Source organism: Hyposmocoma kahamanoa, unplaced genomic scaffold, assembly GCF_003589595.1.
Source record: "Hyposmocoma kahamanoa isolate Upper Pololo Valley unplaced genomic scaffold, ASM358959v1 88, whole genome shotgun sequence".
NCBI classification, from domain to species: domain Eukaryota; kingdom Metazoa; phylum Arthropoda; class Insecta; order Lepidoptera; family Cosmopterigidae; genus Hyposmocoma; species Hyposmocoma kahamanoa.
The window spans coordinates 14564195-14576929 of NW_020654466.1; the positions used below are offsets into that span (position 1 = coordinate 14564195).

At 33.4% G+C, this 12735-nt stretch overlaps 1 protein-coding gene across 2 annotated transcripts in view; it reads right to left on the bottom strand.

Moving 5' to 3' along the window:
• The window catches only part of LOC113235608 (acetyl-coenzyme A transporter 1), a 12683-nt gene extending 2103 nt beyond the window's left edge, over positions 1 to 10580 (bottom strand). The window contains exons 1-7 of one of the 2 annotated variants that reach the window (XM_026471376.1): positions 10476 to 10580; positions 10126 to 10350; positions 9500 to 9789; positions 8406 to 8760; positions 6560 to 6679; positions 5120 to 5302; positions 3313 to 3534 (exon numbers count right to left, since the gene is read on the bottom strand). In XM_026471376.1, coding sequence (XP_026327161.1) covers positions 3313 to 3534; positions 5120 to 5302; positions 6560 to 6679; positions 8406 to 8760; positions 9500 to 9789; positions 10126 to 10332 — 1377 coding nt within the window. In that variant the 5' untranslated portion in view covers positions 10333 to 10350; positions 10476 to 10580. Of the gene's footprint in view, positions 1 to 3312; positions 3535 to 5119; positions 5303 to 6559; positions 6680 to 8405; positions 8761 to 9499; positions 9790 to 10125; positions 10364 to 10475 lie in introns of both variants that reach the window. The other variant, XM_026471377.1, reaches the window with a different exon arrangement.
• Between the last annotated feature and the right edge of the window lie 2155 nt (positions 10581 to 12735).

Sequence of the window (12735 nt, forward strand, 5' to 3'; positions counted from 1 at the left end):
CCATTGTACGGAACTCTTTTTTAAGGAACTCTTATCATTTGTTTTGTATTATACAAATGCCTGTCTCCGGATGTACTATGTTTCAGCGAAACGTTCCTAAAAAATGGCGATCAGTCTTGTGTACATATAGAAAGTTATAAATTAGCGGAATATTTTTGCAGGAAAAATCACAGACGGGGTGGAGTATGCATTTTCGTTAAAAATACTATACATTTTAATAAACTGGAATGGTTACATGAATTTGCTGTAGAGGAAAAATTCGAGTGTTGTGGGGAAAATATTCCTGACTTGAAAACAATAATAGTATGCCTATACAGGTCTGGTAAAAATTTTACTATCTTCTTTGATCGGCTTGAATGTCTCTTATTCAAATTGACTAGAAAACATAGAAATTTAAATAATAAAATAGTGTTAGTGGGTGATTTCAATGTTAACCTTTTCCAAAAGGATAACCTTACGTCATGTTTCCTGGAAATCCTTAGCATACATAAATTCAGATTCAGAGTTACTAAAGCTACACGTATTACATTGCATTCTCAGACTTGTATTGACACCATTGTTACAAATTTCAGTAAATGTAAAGCAGAAGTATTAAATCTGGGTATATCCGATCATACGGCACAAATGCTGAAATTTCTTTGTTCCGCTAGCTTTTCCGTCAGACATTGGTATGTTTATAGAAGAAAAATTGATAATTACATTGACATATTTATGAAATATATATGTCAAATGAAGTTCCATGGGGTATTTGAGCAAACTCATCCCAATGAGGCATATAATGTATTTATTGATATATTCAAAACTGTATACGATTTGTGTTTTCCGATAGAAAAATGTAAAGTGACCTTCAGAAAGAAACCACATTGGAAAACAAAATGTATTAAAATTTCTAGCAAACGCAAGCGTGAACTTTTCGTTGAATTCCAAAAATATAGGCCCAACTCTACTATTTCACATTACAATAAATATAAAAAAATACTTAGATCCACTATACGACATTCTAAACGCAAAACGAACATAAATTACATAGCCAAAAGTACAAATAAAACTAAAGCCACTTGGACAATTAAACAGAATACTACAAACTACAAACGAAATACCAACAACAATCAAAAATTTATAAACCGATCAAGGAAATATAACTGACCCTTCACAAATAGCTGAACATTTAAATAAACATTATGTTACATAAAGTTTTAATTCCAATTTTGTTAATAATTACAAAACTATCCAAGAACATGAACGTAAGAGCGTATATTTGAATCCAGTTGATGAACAGGAAGTTCGACATATAATTAAAACTATTAAAAGTAAACGAAGTTGTGGTGACGATGGTATTTCAATGCAAGTGATAAAGACTAGTGTTGACATTATTATATTGCCGCCAGTACATATAATTAATTTAATGCTACAAACTGGCTACTTTCCTGATAAAATGAAGATATCATTAATAAAACCTTTACATAAAAAAGGTTCCAAAGAAGTCTCAGAAAATTACAGGCCTATAGCTCTTCTACCGAATTTCTCTAAAATATTTGAGAAGGTTATCTACAAAAGAATAACAAACTTTTTAGATAAACGTAACATATTTAGTCAGTTTCAATTTGGATTTCGTAATATGAGATCAACATCTCTATCCATTTTTACATTTGCAATTGTTCTGATAACTTTGTTCGCTGTAATTTAGTATAATATAATATGTAATAGAGTTTAGATATAAGTAATTAATTAGATATCTAAGAATGATGTCGACGCTATCGAATTGGGTGTACCTAACCTGTAAGGATATAGTTGTGTAAATAAATAAATAAATAAATTTCTACATAGTTCGTGGGAAGCTATAAACCTTAAAAAAGACACTATTGCACTTTTCTTGGACATGACAAAAGCGTTCGACTGTGTTATACACTCTTATCTTGCTAAAACAACTTGACAAATGTGGTATTCGAGGCGTAACAAATGACTTAATACGTAGTTACCTGTCGGAACGTGAAAAGCACTATGTCTGACCGTATTTAGCAATAAATGCGTGCAAGAGGCCAGATCGACATACTTAAGAAATATATTGGGAGTGCCACAGGGAAGTGTACTGGGTCTCTTTATTATATATATAAATGAACTGTCACATCTTACTCAGTGTTATGCACGCTGTATACCTATTATGTTCGCTGATGATGTCACAATATTATTTACTAATAACGGAAAAACAAAAATTGACTACGAATTTGACATAAACAATACATTGAACGGTCTTATTACCCGCTTAAATCACTAAATTTAAAAAGAAATAATTCTAAAACAAAATATATGCAGTTTGGTAATTACAAAAAAATCGACTTAGATTTACACATAACTTATGAAAATGACGTTATTGATGAGGTAAACAATACTAAATTTCTTGGTATTACCACGTATTACTATAGATAAAAATTTAAATTGGAAACATCACATAGATGTGCTAAATAACAAGCTTGGTAGTTATTGCTACGCTTTAGATAAAGCGTAAATACAGATGTATTGGTCGATGTAGCGTCGGTTGAAGTTGCAAAAAACGCATATTACGGGAACGTATACCCATTATTAATGTATGGTGTAATTTTTTGGGGAAACTCTGTCGAATTCACAATACAAAATCGATGCTTACGCATAATCTATAGTAAACCCAGTGACTATTACTCTATTACCCAGTGACTCTAAGAAATCTGTACAAAGAAAGGGTTTCCTGACTTTAACAGGAATATATATTTTGGAAATATGTCTTTTTGTACGTAATCACAGTAACTTCTTTACTAAAATATCTAATGTACACTCCGTTAACGTCAGAAACAAGGACCGTTTTGTCCTCTCTAAAATAAACAGCACTATCTTTGACCGCAGCACCTATGTAACAGCGATTAGAATTTATAACAGACTTCCAATGGAAATGAAATGTTTAAATGGTGATATTTTTAAAGCTTGTTTAAAAAAAATGGTTAATTGACAAAGTTTTTTACAATCTTAAAGAATTTTATATAATTTTAATTTTGACATATAAGTTGTAATAAATTTTAATTGAATTGTAATTTTAAGACATTGTACGCCTGATTTGGGTAAGAATTGTAGATCTAATCACTTGTAAGTAACACCTGTATTTTACCAATTCATACAATAAATGTTTCTGATTTCTGATTTCAAAGACAATAGACATCGACGTGCTACAATCTTTGACTTAATTTTTTGTTATAGTGGGATTACACGTATTTATTTACTTGTAAAGAGTTTTCTTCGCTAAAGATCATATTAAATAAATATCAGAATTAAAGAGTTACTTACATCTATTTCAGCTTTGGAAGAGCACGTGTTATCAGTTAGACCTGGCGCAGTACATTTCTTGAACGTCAGAGTGTCAATTGCCCACAGTGCCAGCGTGTTTGGCCAATTCGTCCCGAGGTTAGATACAGTGTTTAAAAGGGTCATGTAAGTGCCACCTACTGCTGGATCTGATACTTTAGCGAAGAACGCCATTACAGCTACGAACATGCAGTAAAGACAAGTCTGAAAAAGTAATAAAAATTTTTTTTTTTATTACACAGTAAATTATTATACACAATCGATGCCCTAATATATCTGACCCCTTAACCGATTGTTTGGTTTTGAGTAGAAAAGTGTTAAACGAACGTAACTTTTAACATGTAAACCGTAAAATACATTTTAGTATGACTTTCTTATTGCATCATTAGTGAATGACGTTTTAAGAAACTTTTTAAGCCAATGTTATCTTTAATTGCATAACATAAATACAAATTTTACCCAAAAGATGTAATTCCTTCATTCTTTTCTGTTGAATTCGTAAGAATGCTCTCAGAACCAAAAGGTGGGCTACGGGGTCAGAAATCTTAAGACGTCGACTGTACTGAAAACAATGTCTCTATTTTTTTATTATACCATTGTTTTTATCAAATCAGCGTTGCGCGTAGTTATGATTAGTGAAGTGAGAACTCAAAATAGGCATTTTGACGGGTGTCGACCACACGACAAATCGGTTTTTCGACATAAAAAAATACGAACACCGATAGTGAACTATGTGGCCTGTAACACGATATACTAAATTTTATATAAAAAAATCACAAAGTTCCGAAAATTTTTCATTTTTACTACGTTCATTTACGGAAAAATCAGTTTCATTCGATTGTTATTACAGATATTTCAATAAAACTGTCTCTCCCGTGTTCCGAAATAAATATGTCAGGGGACTATGAGCTTATTTTATAGTAATTGAGTATATTTCTAAAGGGCCAATGTTTAAGTCGAGAACCGGGAAAAACTGTTTTGCTAGATCAAATGGTTCAGTTATTTACTATTAAATAACTTACTACTAAATAGTCTTACAAAAATATAACAGACAAAGAATGTGCTAATTCGTCACATGATAGGATGTCCTTCACTCGATCATATAAAATCCCGAAAACAGGATAAAATAAAAGCGTAAACGAATTATTTAAGAATAAAATATCTAACACGAGAGAAAAGAGAACAACCGAATGAAACCTATATCGATTTCAATAATTAACTTTAACGCAGCTTACTTTTTATTAAAGTTAGCCCCAGTTTTCTATTACAACATAGGGTGTGTCCCCATTATGTCGTGACGACAGATAGTTGTTTTAGTGACACTTTCAATCGTATTGTTCTATATATATACATAGAACACTGTCATGACAATGGGAGAGCTGGAACGACAGTCGTGTGACGATAAATAAACCGTCACGATGAAAATATGATGACAGATAATCGCAGCTTTAAACCATTATGTCGTGCAAACGACAAGGCGGCTACCGAGAACCGATAAATTGTCGTCACGATCTAGTGGGAGCCGCTAGACACGACAGTCGTTCAACTATAAAATAACCGTCCACGACACAGTCACGACAGATAGTCGTGTTATGGGAACAGACTAGATGCGACAGTCGTCCAACGATAAAATAAACGTTCACGACTCAGTTACGACAGATAGTCGTGATATGGGAACAGGCTAGACGCGACAGTCGTCCAATGATAAATAAAACGTTACGACGTAATGGGAACGCGCGCTCACTTGCACTGCAAATTAAAACGTGTCTTACTGATTACTAAACCTTACCTGATGAAAAATATAGAGGCACATTAAGATGAATAAATAGGTGTATGAGGGCGCGGAGCCGGCGAGTAAAGTCGGTGTTATGGCTACTAATCCGGCTGCTAATGGTCCAACTAAGAGTCGTAGCGGGAAGGCTTTAAGCCAAAGAGATAGGGGTGCCGGTCCTGTTGTATACTTTGCTAGCACCTGAAATGTTTTTTCGTAATAAATTTATGTTGCTTGTGTGAAAATATTTCATTATTATTATTATAAGATTAGTAACTGCATTCACGGTTAACTTATGTACGCCGCAAATCTACTTGCGCTTACGCAAGCTAACCTGAATAAATAATTTAATCAATAAATAAATAATCTCTGATCACCTTTACATCGTAGGTATTTAGTTAGGGGTTTTTTAGGTAATAACTAAATACGACGTAAAGGTGATCAGAAGTTATTTATTTATTGATTAAATTATTCATTTAGTTTCACAATTTTATTATTTATAATTGCGCATAAAATGGTTCATTCTTCACTTTTTTAATTTTTATTTATTTTGTACTATTAAATTATAATGGACTATTGATAGACTAAGTTTGCGATACAGGACCGAAATACAAACGTGTTTGCAAGGGTTGAGGGAAGGCTGAAAACCAGTGATGTGCGACTTCTGCACACTAACATATTTTTTCATATTTTTCTATAATTAGTCTTACTTTATTATGTAGTTAAATGTAAATGATTTCAATGGCAAATGACCAGGATAAAGTTGATACGGAATTTAGACAATCCATGTGTTTATTTTATGTGTAATTTTATTAACGAAGTCGTATTTACAGTCATGTGAAATAATTGGCCGATTAATTACAAGAAACTATATAAAATCAATTATCATTTTATTGCTATATAAGCCATGACTATTAGAATCTAGTAGAAACCATGACTTATTGTACTGATGATTGAAAATTACGACAGCGCACGGATAGCGTTTTTTCAACATTTCAATGTAATTTAATTCTTCTCTTTTTTTATGATGCCAACTGACGAGACGAATAAGTCGTGCCACTGGTGATAAGCGACACGTTTATCCATACCAGTTGCACTGCCACTCCGAGCTTTAAATCGCAAAGATCTGAGGGGCACTGCCACTGCTTAAGTCATCCTGAGACTTGTCGACAAGTCACATATACCTGTAATTTCACCATCACCCTTACGCTTCAAAACCGGAACGCAGTAATACTCACATTACTGCTTGCCTGGAACGCAGTAATGCTCACATTACTGCTTGGTCGGAACACAGTAACGCTCACATATGTACTGCTTGGCGGCAGAAATAGGTAAGGTGGCAGTACTTCGCTGGACGAACTATTTCACAAGGAGCTCTACTGATACTAACATTAAAACTCTTAGGCGCCAAGAATTCAACGTAAGTTGTTAAAAATAATATTTATAATGTATCCTTACCACTGGCATTATAATTTGTACAGGTATTAATGGAACAGCGAGTAATGCTAAATCTTCTCGTGGTACACCCGCTTCTATAAGTTTCAGGCCTGACACAGCGTCACTGGCGCAGAAGCCGAGCTGAAAATAAAATTTTCATGTAATTACACCTTCTGAAATAATTATCAGTCAGTATCAATGATACATTTTTTTTTTTATAAATAAATAATACTACGCACTAGGGAAACCCTGTGTCGCGGGTGCCATGGATACGCCCATAGTTAACCACAAATTACACCTAAACTCACGAGAGAAATAAATATTAGACAACATCATATACATATGTTGCTAAGTAAATAACTAAAGCACTTGAGTTATGGAAATCGGAAACAACTACGGTACTACAAACACCCTGATCCGACGCAATATTGAGTGTGTGCGTAAAAAAATAAATAAATACGAAAGTCAGATTTTTCTATATTGACCCGGCCGGCCAGGGATCGAACCCGGGACCTTAGAGATGGCGACGCCATGAAAACCGGTGTGCAAGCCACTCGACCACGGAGGTCGTCATTCATATCTGAATTAATTTTGTATAATATTGACGTGCCAAACAGCTACACCAATTGTCTGGTCTCCAACTAAGGAACTTCCTGTACTACGAGTACCAGAACAAAGAAATTCACTCTGGGGCATTTACCAGAACACCTAGACTAGAACCAATTTAGAAAAGTTCATTTCCCAATTTGGTCCTCCTCATTCAGCACCCACAGTATGAACCATTGGACCAGCGAGGTCATCAAATAAGTATGTATAAAGGGAAACCCTTTATAAAAACGAATACACACTGAAAAATATTAATCAAGTTAGCTCATAAATTACTTAAAATTATGGCTGTAATAATTAAATTGTTGCTGAAATTTTCGTTTGATATGTTTCGAATGTGTTGCATGGAAACAAGTTATATGATCACCTTAAACAACATCGTGTGTATGTATTTCAATCACATTGTTTTTTCATAAGCGCCTCAGGTCTTAAGAAAAAGAATATTCTTATTAATTACAGCAAATTAATTGTAAAAAATACTATATTACTCATACCATACATGCAGATACATTATCATTAAAATACACAGAAACTAGAGAGATGATTCTTAAAATGGTCTGTATCGACCACATAAGAGAAAAAAAAGCGGGTGCATAAGACGTTAATGAGGGGTCAAGAGAGTGGATCACATTTAGGCAGGTCATAACCAAAATGTTGACTTTCCGTAAATGAAATAATTCACATTATATGGTACATATACTTTCTACATAACTAAGCTACTTACATTACATATAATTTGCTACATATAGAACCAACAAAGTAAACATTTCACAAGAATCAAGCAATGGAGCATTGCGATTTTTTAGATTTTTTTTATAATGCCAAGTGATGGGATGAACAGGTCGTGCGACTGGTGGTAAGCGACATGCCTGTTCATAGCAGTTGCAATGCCCCTCAGTGCTTTAAATCACAAGGAGCACTGCCAGTCTACCCGTCACCCAGAGACATAAGTTGATAAGTCCCATGTGCCTTTAATTTCACCATAATATACATAGTATATACATGTGTTTTTTTAAAATAAATTTTCTGACTCTACAGTTAGTGAGTACCACTATATCAGCTGTCAAAAGCACATTTGAAGTCAACAAATTCGTAACAAATCCATATTAGAAAGACAGGGTGTGTACGTAAAACAGAAAAAAATGAATTGTTATGTTGTTAGGACTGTGAAGACTGTAGACTTGTGCTGTTTTAGCAAATTTTTTTAAAAGTGTTTAACATTGCTAGTGAACAGTTGTGAAGTATTTGAGTTATTATTTACCTTAGCAGTAAATAGCACCAGAGCTAAAGTCCGAACAGATGGTAGTTTCACAATGGTGTACAGTTGTTTGTATGCATTCACTATATCTTTTGTACCCTTGACTTGCCTCTCTTTCACTGGATTTTCCTTTGATTCATGTTTAAATATGGCTATTAGTGTAGTTACAATAATGAAAATCCAGCCCCAGAATAAAAGAAAACTGGAAAGGGTGACTAATCCAGTATCCTGGGGTATACTTCTCAAGTATTTATTGCAAAAATATGGTGATTCTAGGGCTAAGAATAAAACATAGCCTAAGAAGAAACCAGCTGTTTGTCCTACTGTATTGCATGTTGATGCATGGCCAACGTTACATCTGAAAAGTACAAGAAAAATATTTAGTAATTGGAACATTCTTATTCTTATTTCTTTGCTAAGAAATAATAAGAATGTTTATTTGTGCAATTTTTTTGGAATTTAGTATAGAATAAATAATAATTCACACAAAATCTACCTAATGGTGATGGACAGATATATTTCATGTAAACTACTATAAAATTATTGTCTTTATTAGATAACAGATGATGACATTTAAAATCTATTATCTCGTAGTATTTAAATTATACTAAGTCACCATCATTGGAGTTTTACTATTGCATATATATTACATTATAAATTGAAGATTAGATTAGATTCTATAATCAAGCATGTGGAATCTGTGCTGCTTAAGTAATGTAACTTTATATAAAAGAATGTTGCACAACAGCTGACATTATTCATATAATTCTGCTGGAGCAATAGTGCTGCGCAAGCGCATATTAAACGCGCACCTTGTATCATTACCTAAGATTTGTATCATGACCTATTTGGCAGAGTGTAAGGAAATCCTGAGGAATACATACTTCCCATGTGATTCCTACATTAGATGCATAGATTTTAAGGGTCAGGTGGAAGGTAGGGCATTAAATTTATCAATGTGTACTTTATGCTTTTTTAATTGTAATAGCATAAAATATACATTGATAAATTTAATGTCCTTTGCTTTGTCGTCTGCTGGTTTGCGCTGGCCCTAACAACACAAAAATAGCTAACAGTAATATGAACAAAATGCACACCTTTTCAACATAGTAAGTGCCCATCCATCTACAGCTATATCCTGAGTTGCTGCCAAGAAGTTTAGGAAGAGGAATGACATAGTCAATACTGTCATTGAAGGGGCATTTTCCTCTGAGCCAAGCCACTCAGTGATACTGTTCGACATGATTATCATAACAATACCAATAAGATACTGCACAGGTACCAGCCAAGTTTTTCTCCGTCCAAATTCAGGCCAAAATATTGCATCAACTATTGGTGCCCAAAGCAATTTGATACTAAACGGCCAGTTGACAAAACTAAATTCAGCCTGTAAATAAAAACATATAAATACTTATTTAAACATACAATAAATATACATTACAATAAATAGAACAAATAAATATATAAAATATTGAGTAAAATACATATATTATATTTTTAATGCAAACAATTTTAAGCAGGAGCCATTAATTATTGTTAATGAAATTAATTGGCAATGAAATTTTAAATTAACCTTATCAGTCATTAAAAGATCTCGTTACACAGTACTTGGTACTTTGTAACGGGCTAGTGTCCGCAACTCGACGTCAAGGCGCCTATTTTGCACAGTAGTCAGTATATTTGTACAGGTTGTTTTAGTAAATTTAAATTTCAGAATAGTTACCTGCTGGGTGTAAGTTATGCCACGATTTTGCAACAGCATGGGCACGGCGCCGGCAAGCCCCAATGGAATGCCTTGTAGAGTATACAAAAAAAGTAATACGGCAATATTCAACTCATCTCCTTTTATATTACTCTCTTGGATTAAAGTTTCTCCATTTTCAAGAAGTTCTTCTGTTTCTGGAGATTGCTTTCGCTTTGTCACCGCCATAACTGCAGCTCGTAAGGCCTGAAAGTATTAGCTGATCAATTTTGAGAAATAATCGTTCGATTATTTCTCCAATCCAACAAACACACGTCAGTGTTATTAGAAAATATTTGACTTCATGAAAATAGCTTTCACATATTTCAAACCTTAATTGTGAGGCGTTTGCGATTAAATGATGCTGAAATTAAATTTCGATGAAATACTCTTAAATGTTTAATACAAAAACAAGGCTAAATTTCAAAATAATTCCCGTATAAAATTAGAGTTCACTCTCTTTTACAATTCACACGCAGGCTTCTCAAAAGAGTTCAAAAGACTATATTTGCTATATTCGTCGAGTGGCAAATTGACAATTGACTGACAGTGATCTGACAGTTGATAACGTGACATTGTTTATAGGGGCTCCATTAATTGCGAACATGTTAGCTACAAACATTATTGTTGGGTAATTTTTCAAAAAATTTCAAATAGTGGAAATTTGCTCGGAAAAATTCTCGATAAATTGGAAAAAAATTTAAAAATTGGAAAAGTATAATTTGGATGGTTCACATTATGTTCTCTACGTTTAGAAATATCTTTTGAAGTTTTACTTCGCGTGAATTACAAAATAAACTTGTATAGCTAAAAGCCACTTATAGAAAAACGAGATTTAAATTGATTAATAAATAAAATATTTCCAATTTTTCGGGAATTTTTCCGGAAAAATTTCCGCTATTTGAAATTTTTCGAAAAATTACCCAACAGTATTAGCTAACATGGTTATGTTACTCAACATTAACTGCTGTGACTATTTATGTTAGTCTATATGTTATCTGACATTGTTATAATATTATAATTTACATTATGCATTGTTGTAGCTTCTCCTTATTTTTTACGGCCCATTGAAAATAAATTATCATAAAATATTATAATTTATGTTATGCACTGGTGTAGCCTCTCCTTAAACGGTCCATTCTCTACCTGCACGGCAATGGACTAGATAATGGCAGAAGCGAGGTCGTTCTGTTCTTCAAAAAGGGTGATAAAACACTTTTGAAGAACTATCGGCCAATCTCGCTTCTGAGCCATATCTATGAATATTCTTGACAGAGGACAATAAACAAAGGTCTTCCGCAAGGATCTGTTTTGAGTCCCATACTGTACAACATATACACTCATGATTTAGACAGGTATTTAGGTAATGGAGTTTCTATTTTGCAATATGCTGACGATGTTCTTTTATATGTTGAATCTAATCTAAGTGACTAAGCCGTGAATGTACTATCAACTAAATTGACATTGTTAAAGTGCTGGTTAGATTCGAATGGTCTAGAGTTATCTGCTAGCAAAAGCTCCATTGTGTTTTTCTCAAGGCGTAAAGTTCATCCTGCAATAAATATTTATTTTAATAATAACATAATCCTGTTGTTGGCGAGGTTAAATGTCTTGGTATTCTTTTTGATTGTAAAATGAATGGATCTCCTCATTGTGATTATGTTGTTAATAAATGTGAAAAGGTTCTTAACATGCTTAGATGTTTATGCGGGGTCTGGTGGGGCAGCCATTCGTACTCTTTAAAACTGCTGTATAATGCTCTAATTAGGAGTATAATTAACTATGGATCTTTTATGCTAGAGCCATGTGGCTTGTCTAATCTTAAAAAGCTAGATAAGATTCAGTCTAAGGACCTCAGAATAATAACCGGTGCTATGAAATTAAGTCCAATAAATGCGATGCAAGTGGAATGCATTGAACCTCCGCTTGCCCTTCTATAAATATATTATAATTATGATAAATTCTTTTTCCGCATTATCCAATTTAATCGTCACCCTTTACTGCAAAAACTTGAGCTATTAAACAATCTAATAAATACCCCTGGTTACTAGTCTCACAAAAGTACTCCTTGCCTTATAAATAGTTATAGAAATTATCTTACATTACAAGCTCCAACTCATATGTACTTTTGACATTCACCCACTATACGGTAGTAATTATGAATGCCTTATTTTGCCCCCTGATGTTTGTTTTGATTTTAGTGAAGTTAACAGACGTTTTGCTAGCGCTTCCTTTAACTTTAACTTAGATGTTAATTGGCATTCCTACAACCATATTTTCACTGATGCCTCTAAACTAGATAACTCGGCCGTAGGAGTGGTGTTCTTCATTCTCAATACAATATTATTCAAAAAACAAAGCTTCCTCCTGAAACATCCGTTTTTACTAGTGAATGCGTAGGTCTTCTTAAGGCAGTTGAATACATTCTCTTAATAAAATTACATAAAACAATAATATTTTCTGATTGTAAAAGTGCTCTCCAATCATTATGTAAATTCCCTTTTAAATCAGGTAACATTTTCCCAATTATTTGTCAAATTCGTGAATCCACACAAATAATACAGAAAGACCCTTTACAAGTGCCATTCAAAG